Consider the following 12,498-nt stretch of genomic DNA (forward strand, 5'->3'; position numbering starts at 1 on the left):
TCATGGAGCTGGCTCTGTTGCGCCCCTGTGTGGAGCTGCTGCAAGCTAGGTGGTAGCTCAGCAGCCCTCTTGGCTGCTAGGAGTAGCCCCTACAGGGCCCTTGGTAGGTACATTGCCTGCCCCGACAAACCTCTCCACCGACCTACCCCACCTCCCCCGCAAGGGGGGCTGCTACAAGCCTCTCCAACTGATCGTACCTGCAAATACAGAACAGCCCATCAGCACTGATCAAGAAAGAGACCAAATGGGATAACGGGCAGCCCACAGGACCAGAAAAGAAGAGGCAAAAAGGAGCGCAAGTATAGTGTCATTTGGACCAAATCGGAGAAAATAGAAGACAAGAACATCAAATGATGCATATCAACAATCAAGGATGTGTGTAAATTTCAGGATGCTGAGATTGAATGCATACAAAAGAAACTAGGGGAGAGCAGGAACGATGAGCTCTCCAACCTACGTGCTCAATTACACGATGATATGAAGAAATGGCAAGCAGAAATGCAAACGAAATGGGCCAAAGAGGTAAACTCAAATGCTTGATGAGAAAACCAACTCTGTTGCCTCCCAAATTGAGATGCTAGAAGTCCAAGTCGCCACTCTCAAAGATGAGAATGAGAAGTTAAAGGCAGGTGCACATTGGGAGGAAGGGGAGCTTCAGCCACCTATCCAAGAAGAACTGAACCTTATCAAAGGGCAAATGAAGCAGTTCAAGGACACAAAGGGGACCTTAGAAGAGGGATGTAAGCTCATTGATGAGCTGAAATCAGAGAATGAGCAACTAAAGAAAGAAATGGCAGCCTTACAAGACACTACACAGGGGAAACATGCTGAGTTCGCACAACAAATCATGAAGGGGAAGGTCGATATGCTTGCATGGAAGGATGTACTAAAAAAAGGCACAATCGCACCCAAAAAAGAGCTCATTTCTGAAACTCTGGAGGAGGAAAAGAGGCGTAACAGCAAGGCTATGAATGTACTAGTAAGCGTCCTAACAGTGGGAGATACCCCCGAGTTGGATGCCAAGGCTTTATTTGAAAAGCTGGGTGTCAACCTCACTTTTGGAGAGTGGGTAAGGCAGATGTACCGACAAGGCTCATGGTGATTAAATTGCGGACAGAAATGATAGAGCCACCCTCATGGACATGAGGACCACACTGAAGGGCACCAAAATTTATTTGGATGATGATCTCACACTCCTACAACAAGAGCACAGGAGGGAGGGGATGGTGCGAGTTATGGCAGCAAGGCAAGAAGGGAAATGGGCAGCCTACAGAGACGGGAAGGTGATAATCCGGGAGAGGGCAGAAAGATGGGAAGTGAAGTGAACAACACATGATGGTGTCAGACCCATGAGATGAGAGCACACAGTAAGTTGAAGATTGCAGTGTGGGATTGCAATGGCACCCTCTGGTCTGACCCTGGGGGCTTCTCGGAGACATACATAGACAGAGACATCATCTTCTACACTGAGACACATGAGAGCCCAGAGAGAGGGCTGCCCACAGTGACAGGATACATTTGGGAGTCAGCTCATAGGAGAGAATTGAGGAGAGAGTGGAGTACGAGGCTCTGGAGGTGTAGCTGTCCTTTTCAAGACACTCGAGACTACTTATATCTGTGGTACGAAAAGAGGAATATGCACATCATATGTGGATACGAGTACTGCTACTAGATGCCCGACCAATCTTCTTTGTAGTGTGCTACTTCCCTCCAGACACGTAATCATATGCTCATGATGTCACTACAGAGGAACACAGCCCTTATGAGACGATACATGATGATATCATAGAGTTCTCCAGACAGGGAGACACCCTCACTTCGACCGTGCCCTTGATCTAGTGTATGTGTGTCACTTAGCCCTAGAGCTTCTGGCCCTACTGGAGGGTGATTTAGACCTCGACCAGATCCTTTCCTACGACCCGATCTTCACGGGTACGAGCTGGGAAGATGCCTCAAAACCCCTGGTTTGATGATGAGTGTAGAGAGATGCGAGCCCACCTCACATGGGTCTCTCTCTCTCACAAGAATAAGGCAACTGAATTAGTTAAAGTCAAGAATAAGGCAAGTGAATTAGCTAAAGTCAAGGCTGCCAGAAAGGATGGAAAATGGGCAGTTTACTGTGAAGACGCAGTTTGCATTAGGGGCCATCTAATGTCTAAGCAAGAAACATCTCACAGCTGCCCTTTTTTCTTTAGGCGGAGTACGAGCCGCTTGTAGTGCAGCATGTGAGATGACTATTAGTGATTTGTGACATGTTAGGGTTGGTCACCTGAATGTGGATGTGTTACGATGAGTTGCCTGGGAGTAAATGGTTCTTGGTTTGCCGGATGTGGGTAGCAAGCAAGGGCAATGCTGTTCCTGTATTCAAGGGAAGTAGCATAGATAAGCCATTCCTCGAAGCAGGCTGAAAGGCGACCTTTGAAGCCCCTAGAGTTGATCCACATGGATCTCTGTGGTCCTATTCAGGTCTTGACTCTCGAGGGAGCATTTTACTTCATGCTGCTATTGATGATATCAGCAGTTTCACGTGGGTCTATTTCTTGTCTCAGAAAGACTTAGCTTCCCCCCGGTTTCAAGAGCGGTGCGCTCTTGTAGAGAAAGAATCCGGGGTGCCCGAATCTGGGTTGCCTGTGAAGTGCCTTTGGGCGGACAATGGAGGAGAGTTTGAGAGATTTTGCAAACATCGACACTCCATTCGAGAAGGGTAGTTACTGGCTTGTATGATGTTGGAGCACCATGAAGTTTTCTGATTCGTTTGGGGGGAAGCTGTAGCAACAGTTGTTACATCGTTAATCAATTTCCAATGATTGCCATTCCAAAGATAACTCCATTCGAGGCGTATAATGATTGTGTCTCATTTTAGGGTGTTTGGGTGTGATGCATATGTCCATATTCCCACGAAACAGAGGGGGAAATCCCACAAGACAGCCTGTGTTGGTTACAATACTCAGTCTATAGGATACAGATGGTATGATCTTGCTGAGAGCCGTTGTGGTCAGCCGAGATGTAATTTTTGATGAGCAAGTACTAACCTTAGTTGTGGATCAGCCATCAATTCTTGAAGAGCAAGGAGACTATGATGATTGAGCCATTGTTTCCCATTCGTGAGCCAACACATGTATGAGAACCTGAACTTGTTGTTGTACCAGGATCTGATCCGAATGTAGAAGAGCACCTGCATGATTAGGAGGCTTAGTTCTTAGAGGGTACTATGATGGTAGATCGAAACCTTGAAAGATTTGGTGTCGCGAACATCCTCGATGCATGACTATAAGAGGACGGCCCCTGTAGATCTTGCCGTGGTAAGGAAAGGGTTCTAGAAGCTTCACCCTTACAAGTTAACTGTCTTGATGAATCCTATCATGCGAGATAAGGTGCCAACCTCGGAGGAATGGAAGAGAGATGGAGCTGTGGACAAACATAAAGTCATACTTGTGGCTAAAGGATACGCCCACGCCTAGCACCCCGAGATTGACTATGAAGATACCCTTGCTCCCATTGCATGGATGGCTACGATCAAGATAGTGTTGGTGGTTGCTTCTCATTTGCAGTGGCCCATCTTTTAGATGGATATGAATCGATACTTCCTCAATCGAGACCTAAAGGAGGAAGTGACATCCTCTTGAGTGAGGGCTTCTTTGTGGGTGTGCCCACCCTATTTGAGGCTAGATTAGGAAGGGGATGGAAATGTACCGCAGCCATGTGCTCTAGGGCTGATTCAGTACACCAGGGACTGCATCAGGGTATTGTGGGAGGTATGGCTAGTTTCGGGGGGCTGGTATGGCTCTATTCGGGGGTGTTTTGGGGTTTTTATGACCTACCTTGGCAGCCGCCTTGAGCTGCCCTGTAGGTGCCTTAACCAAGGCTAGGTTGGGACCCACCTGGTCGGGTCACCCCAATCCTGCTCAATCCTTGGTTATGTAGACCGACCCTATAGGTTGGCCCAGGTTAGCCTGCATAAGCAAGCCGAGTGTAGGGTAAGGGTTATATATAGGCCCTCTTGTCTACCCTCTTTTCATGACTTGTACCAAAGGTTTTTGCCCAGCAGTTGAGGATTTTTCTCTTGAGTTTGGATGTCGCATCTCTCTATTTGCATCGCATCTTTCCTTCATGTTTGTTGTTTCGATCCGAGTTTATCGTTCACAAACAGCTGCACTTTTACAGCTAGAAGACAATTGAGGTGGTGCCATGCGACGAGGAGAGTTGATGAAGGACCTTGACTGTCAATGTGTTGTGGTTGTTGGAGCAATAGAGGAAGACAAGAAGCAGGAACCCAAAGAAGCGTCAACCGGCTAGACTAAGGACAACACTAATGCCACTGCACAAAGGATTTGCAAGGGCATAATATATATAGCCCCCCCCCTCTACCCTCTTTTCTTCACTTGTACCAGAGGTTTTGACCCAGCAGTTGAGGGTGTTTCCTCTTGAGTTTTGGCGTCACATCTCCCCATTCCCATTGCATCTTTCCTTCATGTGAGTTTGCTGCGTCGTTCTCAGTTTGTTGTTCACAAACACACTACACTTTCAAGCTGGAAGACAAGTGAGGTGGTGCTACACAATGAGGCAAGATGGCGAAGGACCTCGGTTGTCAAAGTGTTGTGGATTGTTGCAGCAATAGAGGAAGAGAAGAAGCTGAAACCCAAAGAAAGTTAACTGGCAAGACTAAGGACCGACACCAATGGCACTGCACAAAGGATTTGCAAAGGCGAAAGATGTTTGATAGGATAGATACAAGTAATGCATGTGCCCCTTTAATAGGAGGTGCGGACCATTGTAAATGTGGCATCGCGAATGTCTGTAGGAAGGTAGTGTATATAAGGTTCTAGTTCTAGGAGTTAGGGTTGTTCTTGCTACTAAGACAACTCGTGTGTGTGGAGTGCGGCCAAGAGCTGTTTGTATTTGATTGCCGTTTTGGGCTAAATAATAGAAGAGCAGTTTGTTTCCACTCAGTGCAATCTTTCCTTTCTCTCTTTTAGTTATGCATTCCCCCTTGCCTTACGCCCCTCTAGTCATCTAGAAAAGGCAATTGCCCCGCACATTCGAACAAAGGGCCACGAGATGAATTGAGGAACCAGCTTGCACCACCACGATTCAGCGTTAATAGTGCATGCATGTGTGTGTGTGGGGGGGGGGGGGGGGTAGATGATCGAGGTTGCAATCTTTCCTTTCCAGAGGCCAAGAGATAGTATTGTTTGGGGTTGCATCACAGATCTATTTGGTGCTTTATTACTACCTTGCTGCAACCTTTCCAGCCTGTCCCTTGCCTGTTTTCCATTCTTCCCTTACTGGATTGGAGGTTTGATTGGGAGCTTCCAGGTTACTCTTCCTTTACATTTGCAGATCTTTCTGCCAAGAAGGCTCATCACTTGTTGCTTCCACAGCCTTGGATTCAGGACCGTGGAAATCTCTTTTGGCCTTTGAATAAGTCTCTTTCCTGGTGTAAGGCTTCTCTTTGGCGCAACTGGAGCAGTAATCTACCTCTCAAGCATCGGGTTCCTATGGCCTTGTTTGGCTGTGCCTTTACCAGTGGGATCTTTCTTGGCTGCCAGGCTTATCGGTTGTTCAGCTTGCCCCACTTGTTCTCATCTGTGGAGACGGTCTTGCATCGCATCTATTGTGGACATGTCCTCTAGCTCGTGATTTTCTTTTCAGACTGATGACGGGCCATCATGCTTGTTTTCCTAGGATTTCATTTTGCAAGCAATTTTGGTTGTTTGGCAGACATGTTGCTATGCCGGACTATGATCACTTCTTCTTTTGGTGTCGCTATTGGGCTTTCTAGTCATTGTATCGTGCTCGTACCATTCGAGTGTATGAGGGCTCTTTAATGAATGTCTTTCCCTATTTTTGATCTTCTTTGTATCGGTCTCTTCAGGATGCTCATTCCCTAGTTAGAAGTCTTTTATTACTGCTTCTATTTTGGAGTAGTAGCTGTTTCACTTTGGACCAGCTACGAATGTATATTTTGCTGAATGAAATATCTCTTTTGCAAAAGAAAGGAGTGTGTGTGTATATCAATATAGATATGGAGTTTATGGCATGAGCTAATCCTAGCTAGCTTTTTCTAACCTGCATTATGTACTAATTGAGACGTAATAGATATCAGTTCTCGTGTCCCTTGGAATTTTGGGCCTTGTCTATCTATCCCTTTCCATGTCTAGATCGTGAGAACTGGTCCTTATTCTGCAGAGTACATACTTTTGGAGCAGTGATACGTACTCCCCGAGGTACTCTTGCATGTCGTATTCATCCATTATATTGATTTCCCCTTTGTAGAACTCCATTTGTCCTGGGTCTTGCCATTATTTGTGTAGCATTTTCTGAATATGTTGTCTTTTCTTGGATGGGACATAGGGAACTGCATGATGCTCTTCCATTAGAAGCCACCATATTCCCTTTTGACGAGATACGTAGATATGATGTGGATATATAGGATATCATTTGTGTATGAATAAGATGAGAAAATCTTCCGTTCGAAGGAGAAGGTTCATGTTTACAAAGAACATGTTTGATAACCAAAGTCCTCGTGTTGAACGTATTTGAGTCCAGGTTGTCAATAGAATGTGTAGTGATTACCATAGTAGAGGTCGTTCTATAGCCAAAATCCTTATCTTGAGTGTATTTGAGTCCAGGATGTCAACAGAGTGTAGTGTTTACTATATATAGTAGAGGCTAGGGGTACTTTGCTAGGAGTTTTCTGCTGAGGGCATCTATAACCACATTGTGTAAGCCTTGGTATGTACTCAATGGTCATGTGAAAGCTGGCTAGAAATTCTACTCCAGCATGCTCATTGACATTCATAACTAACCGAGTAAGTATATAATTCAGTGAGTGGTGATCGGGTTCCACCATGGAGTCAGCTTTGAACGCAATAGCTTTGCATTGTAGCATCAAAACTGCTCTAGTAGCACTATAAGAAGCATCAACCATGATCATAAATGGCAGATTTGGATCAGCAATAGACATAACCAGTGTTGTATGAGTGTAGGTTTTACTTGTTGAAAACTGTACTTAATAGCCATTGAAAAGATGAGAAGTTAGGGCATATGTGCTGCAATCTTGAAAAACTGATAAATACTATTTGCTAAATCTACAATGTCATCTAGAGGTCAAGCTGAAAGATACATTCATAAGTGTCATGAATGTGGTTGGGGTATTGTTTAACTTGTAAGGTATGACCAAACACTCATAATGTGGTTATTTTGTGCAAGAATCTGTTTGGTACTCATGGCCTTCGCATATCCATATATGATGATAATTGGAACATCGATCAATCTTTGAAAAATACTGTTGATCGAAGGGTTACTTGATGTTTTTTTTCTGGTGAGCTTGTTGAAAGCTTTGTAGTCAATGTAGGGGTACACAGACTTGCTTTTCTTCTCCACAAGGAGCACTGGTATGACCTTTCTTAAGTACGTCTATAATTTGTCATTGCATTTCTTCATGTGGAGTAAAAGGAGCCACAACGGTAGAGTACGGAGTATGTCCTAGAATCAAGTCAATTGTAGGGTCTAGTGGTCATTAAGCTAGTAGTTGATTGGAAATTCCTCAGGAAAATATCCAGATAGGGTTGGAAAAAAGGCTGGCTTAAATGCTTAGGATGAGGTGTCGTGTTGGTTGAGTTCACCATTCACCAACAGACGTGCGAAAGAAGCGTGTTGTTATGAAGGTTTCGCTTCTTCACTTGTAATGCTGATGCAATGGGGGTAGAAGAAGTGTACCTAGAATCGGTCAACTCTACAAGTTGATTGTTATGAACAAACTAAACCTTGTGGCTTCGAAAGTGATGGAAACATTATAGTCATATATCCATGATCTCTCTACCCTTGGCAAGTGCCAAGAGTCAGAACTCTAGCTACTATCTAAACTCATGCCATGGGTTGGTCTTTTTGGGGCCTTCCAATACCGATGGTCATATGCCTTTGGTGAAGCTCTCCCTTAGCTCCATGAGAATAGGGCATTTTCACCCCTCTTGCTACCTGCAACAATTTAATGAAGCATACTATCATGGCAACCATTAATTGTTAGCTTTTGCATGCAAAATAAAACTTTAGAGTAATCCTAGTCTCTGTGGGCGTCCCCACCAAGCAAACCAGTGGGCACAATCACTTGATAATTCTCTGGTTGACTGGGGTCAACCTCTTTGACTATAATTAAGGGCTTTGATCGAGAGTCAAGGCACCTTAATTATAGCCAAGTCTCTCTTTAACCGAGGTTGGAACATCTTGGTTGACTAAATTCAACCCTCTTGGCCTAAGCCAAACCCCCCTGATAGGAGTCAAGCTTACTTGACCGGAGTCAAGGAAGAGGGACATCATAGCATGAACATGTTACTGAAATTCAGCTTGTCCATGTTATACAAAATAGTGGAGCAGTTAGCAAGTTTAATCTAATGGTCAACAAAACTTGGAATTGTAAGCAATTGAAGATGCACCATCTATGAACTGGCAAGAAAGTTATGGATCAGCCATTGTTTATCAAAATTGTCAATCGGGCACTGCTCATGGATCCTCGTAAACAAAGAACTCGTGTTGCCAAGAAAGCTTTAGGGTTATCGATGAGGCTCATGTGGATAGTGTGCGCTACTTTTGTGCACTCCCCATCTTTCTTTAGGTGAGGAGGGTCATCATTTGATGGAGCATTGGTGGTTGGTTCCATGTTGGAATTGTGAAGCATAGGTGGTCAGTTCCATGTTGGGATTCTTTTTGGGTCTTTTAGGATACTCTACCCACTTATGGTTGTTGGAACAAATGGTGCAGTGACTTTCTGGAAGAAGATTCATTGTTCTTTGTCAATTTATTAACTGTGCCTTCGAAATACCTTGGGCAGTTGTTGCTGCGTTGTGATTGATTTGAAGTATAGGAAGCATGGTCTGATATGATTGCTGGCTCGTTTTGTGGATTTCAGAACTCGTTTGAATCTTGAGTGTTGTGGAAAAGAGTAGTTTGCGTTTCTTTGTTGGGATTGGTTACTATCCTTCAAACTTGAGTTTTGGTCTTGCTATTGCTTCAAACCACGCCAATTCGGAAGTCAAATATCTATTAGTGATAGGTAGTAGCTTTCGACATAGTGGCTAGGATTGCTTGAAGGACATTGGTCCATAATGTGGGATTAATCAAGTTTCGAGATAAAGGCATGCAGCTTGTCATCCTATGTGTGGCCTTATAGGTGGATGAGTGTTACTTTGCTCCAGCTGTCGAAGCTTGTGAGGGTGCTTTGGTAGGAACAAATTGCTTGGATTCCAAGTTACACATTTGTGGTCCTTTGAATTTAGGGATTCACCCCCTTCATGAAAAGGCATATCCCTTCGAATGGACGTAGTAACGCATAGGTTCCTTCTAGCGTAGGGTTTGTGTCAAATGTGAGCTATAAGACCATTTACTACAAGTAGGAACGGAAGTTCGCTTATGCCATTGTAAAAATCCTAGTAATCTAATATCCCCTTCGAGCTAAGGAGCAAAAGAGTCAGTAATGATAATAAAGAAGCACTACTAGATGTGTGATCATAATCATCATACAATTAGGTCTCTCTTATTTAGATTGCGAAGAGCCACACTTGAAGAGGTGTGTGACTAAGAGTATGTCCATGACTGAGGTGTGTCCTCTTGTGAAGGGTGCAACCCTTTATGAGAAGGTACAATACAATGTAGAAGTAGAAGTATTGTCCTTGTGGACAAGTGTCTTCCTTCATCTATATTGGGACTCATGTCTTCCTTTATCTATAGAGCTACTATTTGGAGGTGATTATACAATGAGGACACCCTTAAAATAGAGTATGAAGAAAGAACCCCTCTAGGTTACAAGCATAGGATCAAGCCTGTGCAACCAATGGAGAGCTTGTCATATGGTGGTGGAGAAAGGAAGCGCAGGGTGCAAGCTACACGGTATGTATGTTTGGACTCTTTTGTGATTATGAAGCATTGCTTACAAATGATGGTCGCTTATTTTTCTAATGTTCCTTGGAAGAGGTGTGTGCTCCAAAGGGCATGTGCATGACTGAGGTGTCCTCTCTTGGGAAGGTTGCAACCTTTCATGAGAAGGTATAATTTCTCATTGTGGACTGGTATTTTCCTTTATCTACATTGTGACTCATGTCGTCCTTTATCTATGGAGCTACTATTTGGAGGTGCATATATTCACATCTGGCAGTGTTCTATCCACCACACGTCCTGTCCTGAAAATCCACAATTTTCTTTTTGTTGAAACAGTGACTTTTTATGAGCAGTCAGGTTCCCATGCATTTTATGTCAAAGTATCGTTTTGGAGATTATCGGTGCAATTTTGAGGTGTACAAGTGACCAGGGAAAAGTAGTAAAACTTCTGCATTTGTCACATTCTTTTCAAGTGTAACACTGCTAAGAGCCCAATGATTTATGCCAAATAATCTTCTTAGAATGTTCGCATGTCCAAGCAAAGTCTTTTTACAGGCTGTCGTAAATATTTAAGGACTGCCATTGAGAAATTGGCTTTTGGATACCAGAGGATCTTCCCTCGCAGCATAGAGATGATTTTATATGGATAGTGTTGTAATAACATATTTTGAGGATTATTTTGTTGTGGTGTTCTACACTGCATTTGAGGGATGCCTATAGTTAATGTTACTTCCATAGGCTTGTTATGCTTGCCATCCTCAAAGTTTCTTCAATCAGATCTAAGAGGGTGAATTGTTTGCTTGCTGCAGGGACGTTTTGAAATTCTCTCTCTGTCTGGTTCTTTCCTTTTGACAGAAAATGGCGGTACACGTAGCAGGACAGGTGGCCTTAGTGTTTCTTTAGCAGGGCCAGACGGCCGGGTTGTTGGAGGAGGAGTTGCTGGGCTGCTGATGGCAGCAAGCCCAGTGCAGGTGTCTAGACATGCTTATGTTTATTCAAGTTCGTTTTATAAAAACAATAAATAAAGAAAATAAGCCAGGGGTTTATATCTTACCCGGATACCTTTTTTTTTACCAGGTAGTAGTTGGCAGTTTTCTTTCCAATGGGAAGAAAGGCCAGCCACGTCCAGCCAATGCTGAGGGGTCTGCTGCTTTGTCCCAAGGTGTGACATTTGGCTCTCTGAATGCAGCAACCCCAATGGGACGCCCATCTATGAATGAGGAAGTAGCAGCAAAATCTGACAGTCCGTCAACAACTAGTAGCAATGCACATCTGCCACAAGGTCATAGCATGAGAACATCTCTCCACTCGATGGGGTGGCCAGCCCCTCAGGCCATGTCAGAAGTTAGGCAGAATACTGACATCAATATATCCCTGCCAGGTGGATGATGAATTGCAGTTTGGAAAGGTTTGTCTGCTTTTGAATACCGATTTCACTTAGCTGCCTCAGAACAGTTAAAGTAGAACTGCAGAAAATCTTCCATCAAGCTGGGTCACTCTGTTGTGGAGCCAATCTAGGAGGACTGTGTTAATCACACCTCTCTTGACCTGTCATGCAGAGTTGTTTGTATTTACTTGAGCCTTGCAGGGTTTGATTTCAATCAGCAAGCGTTATGAAAAGATTTGTTTCCTTGATCCTGAGGCTTGGGGGCTCCGTCTGTCTTGGTGGGCTTAAGTCCTGTTTTATTGTTACCATTGCACTTCAAAGATATAAAATTAAATTCATTGGAGTATTGTTATTTGAGACAATTTCCTGTCTCTTACTGGCATTGGTTTGGATGTAGGTTTCAGCCAACTAGTTCAGCAACCAGCTGTCTTCAATATTTTATGCTTGAAGGGAATTTTATTTCAATACTTCGAAACACACCATCTTCTGTGTAGTATGCAATACAGGGAGGATTTAATATCTAGCTATTCGCCCATATGGAGATTTCTCTGTAACATATTCTTGGAGAGGACAATGCAGGAACTTATTTAAATATCCAGAGTGGTGTAGAAGTTCTGACGCCTTGAAGGAGGTACCATTTGCTACATCTTTTGCGTTCTAAAGGTTGGCATCCTGAGCTTCTGGACTTTATAGACTTTCCGATCAAACTCTCTTTCACTGTTATAGCTCACAACACATGAAGATTAAAGCATGTTCCACTTCATATTGTTGTTTCCAAGATGTATACCCATGTTGGTAATAATTAGGTTGTGATTAGAACAGGAAAATGCTAGTATTGGGGAGTGTTTTGCATTTTAAGACTGAACAAGCAGAAGCTTTGGACTCCCTTGGAGCTCAGATACCAGAATATGGTGTGCTAGTAGTGAGATTATAGTTCCTGTTGTGCTTACAAGTGTTACTTTTTTTTTCTTTTAAATTTTAAAAATAGTGTCCTGATGTTTTCTGTCTTGTTTCTTCCAGAAACGTGGTTTATCAGGAAGTATGCTTATACTGTTTTTCTGTTGGGAAATTGTAAGCCAAGTGGTTGTCATACTACATCATTGGTGCATTGGGCAAGTCATCACGAAAATCTGCAGATGCCAAGGCTTTTGGAGTTGCAAATGAGCATGGAAGCTCAATGTATGTAATGTGAACTCGCACATGGTTTGAACTTTGGGTAATAGATGCCGTCAGAGGTA

At 43.6% G+C, this 12,498-nt stretch overlaps 1 protein-coding gene across 6 annotated transcripts in view; it reads left to right on the forward strand.

Annotated features, from left to right (window-relative positions):
- LOC147879883 (uncharacterized) overlaps positions 1-12,498 on the forward strand; it is a 29,717-nt gene extending 17,219 nt beyond the window's left edge. For 3 of the 6 annotated variants that reach the window (XR_015540648.1, XR_015540651.1, XR_015540652.1), the window contains exons 4-6: positions 10,683-10,844; positions 10,951-11,538; positions 11,658-12,044. Coding sequence is in view for 1 of the 6 variants with exons in the window: in XM_087371660.1 (XP_087227786.1) it covers positions 10,683-10,844; positions 10,951-11,262 (474 nt within the window). In the remaining 5 variants the exon portion in view is untranslated. Of the gene's footprint in view, positions 1-10,682; positions 10,845-10,950; positions 12,045-12,082; positions 12,251-12,280 lie in introns of those variants that run through there. The other 3 variants (XR_015540650.1, XR_015540649.1, XM_087371660.1) reach the window with 3 other exon arrangements.

The sequence above is a fragment of the Dipteris shenzhenensis genome, chromosome 33 (assembly GCF_047967505.1).
Source record: "Dipteris shenzhenensis isolate YYH24624 ecotype China chromosome 33, Dip_SZ_1.0, whole genome shotgun sequence".
Lineage (NCBI taxonomy): Eukaryota > Viridiplantae > Streptophyta > Polypodiopsida > Gleicheniales > Dipteridaceae > Dipteris > Dipteris shenzhenensis.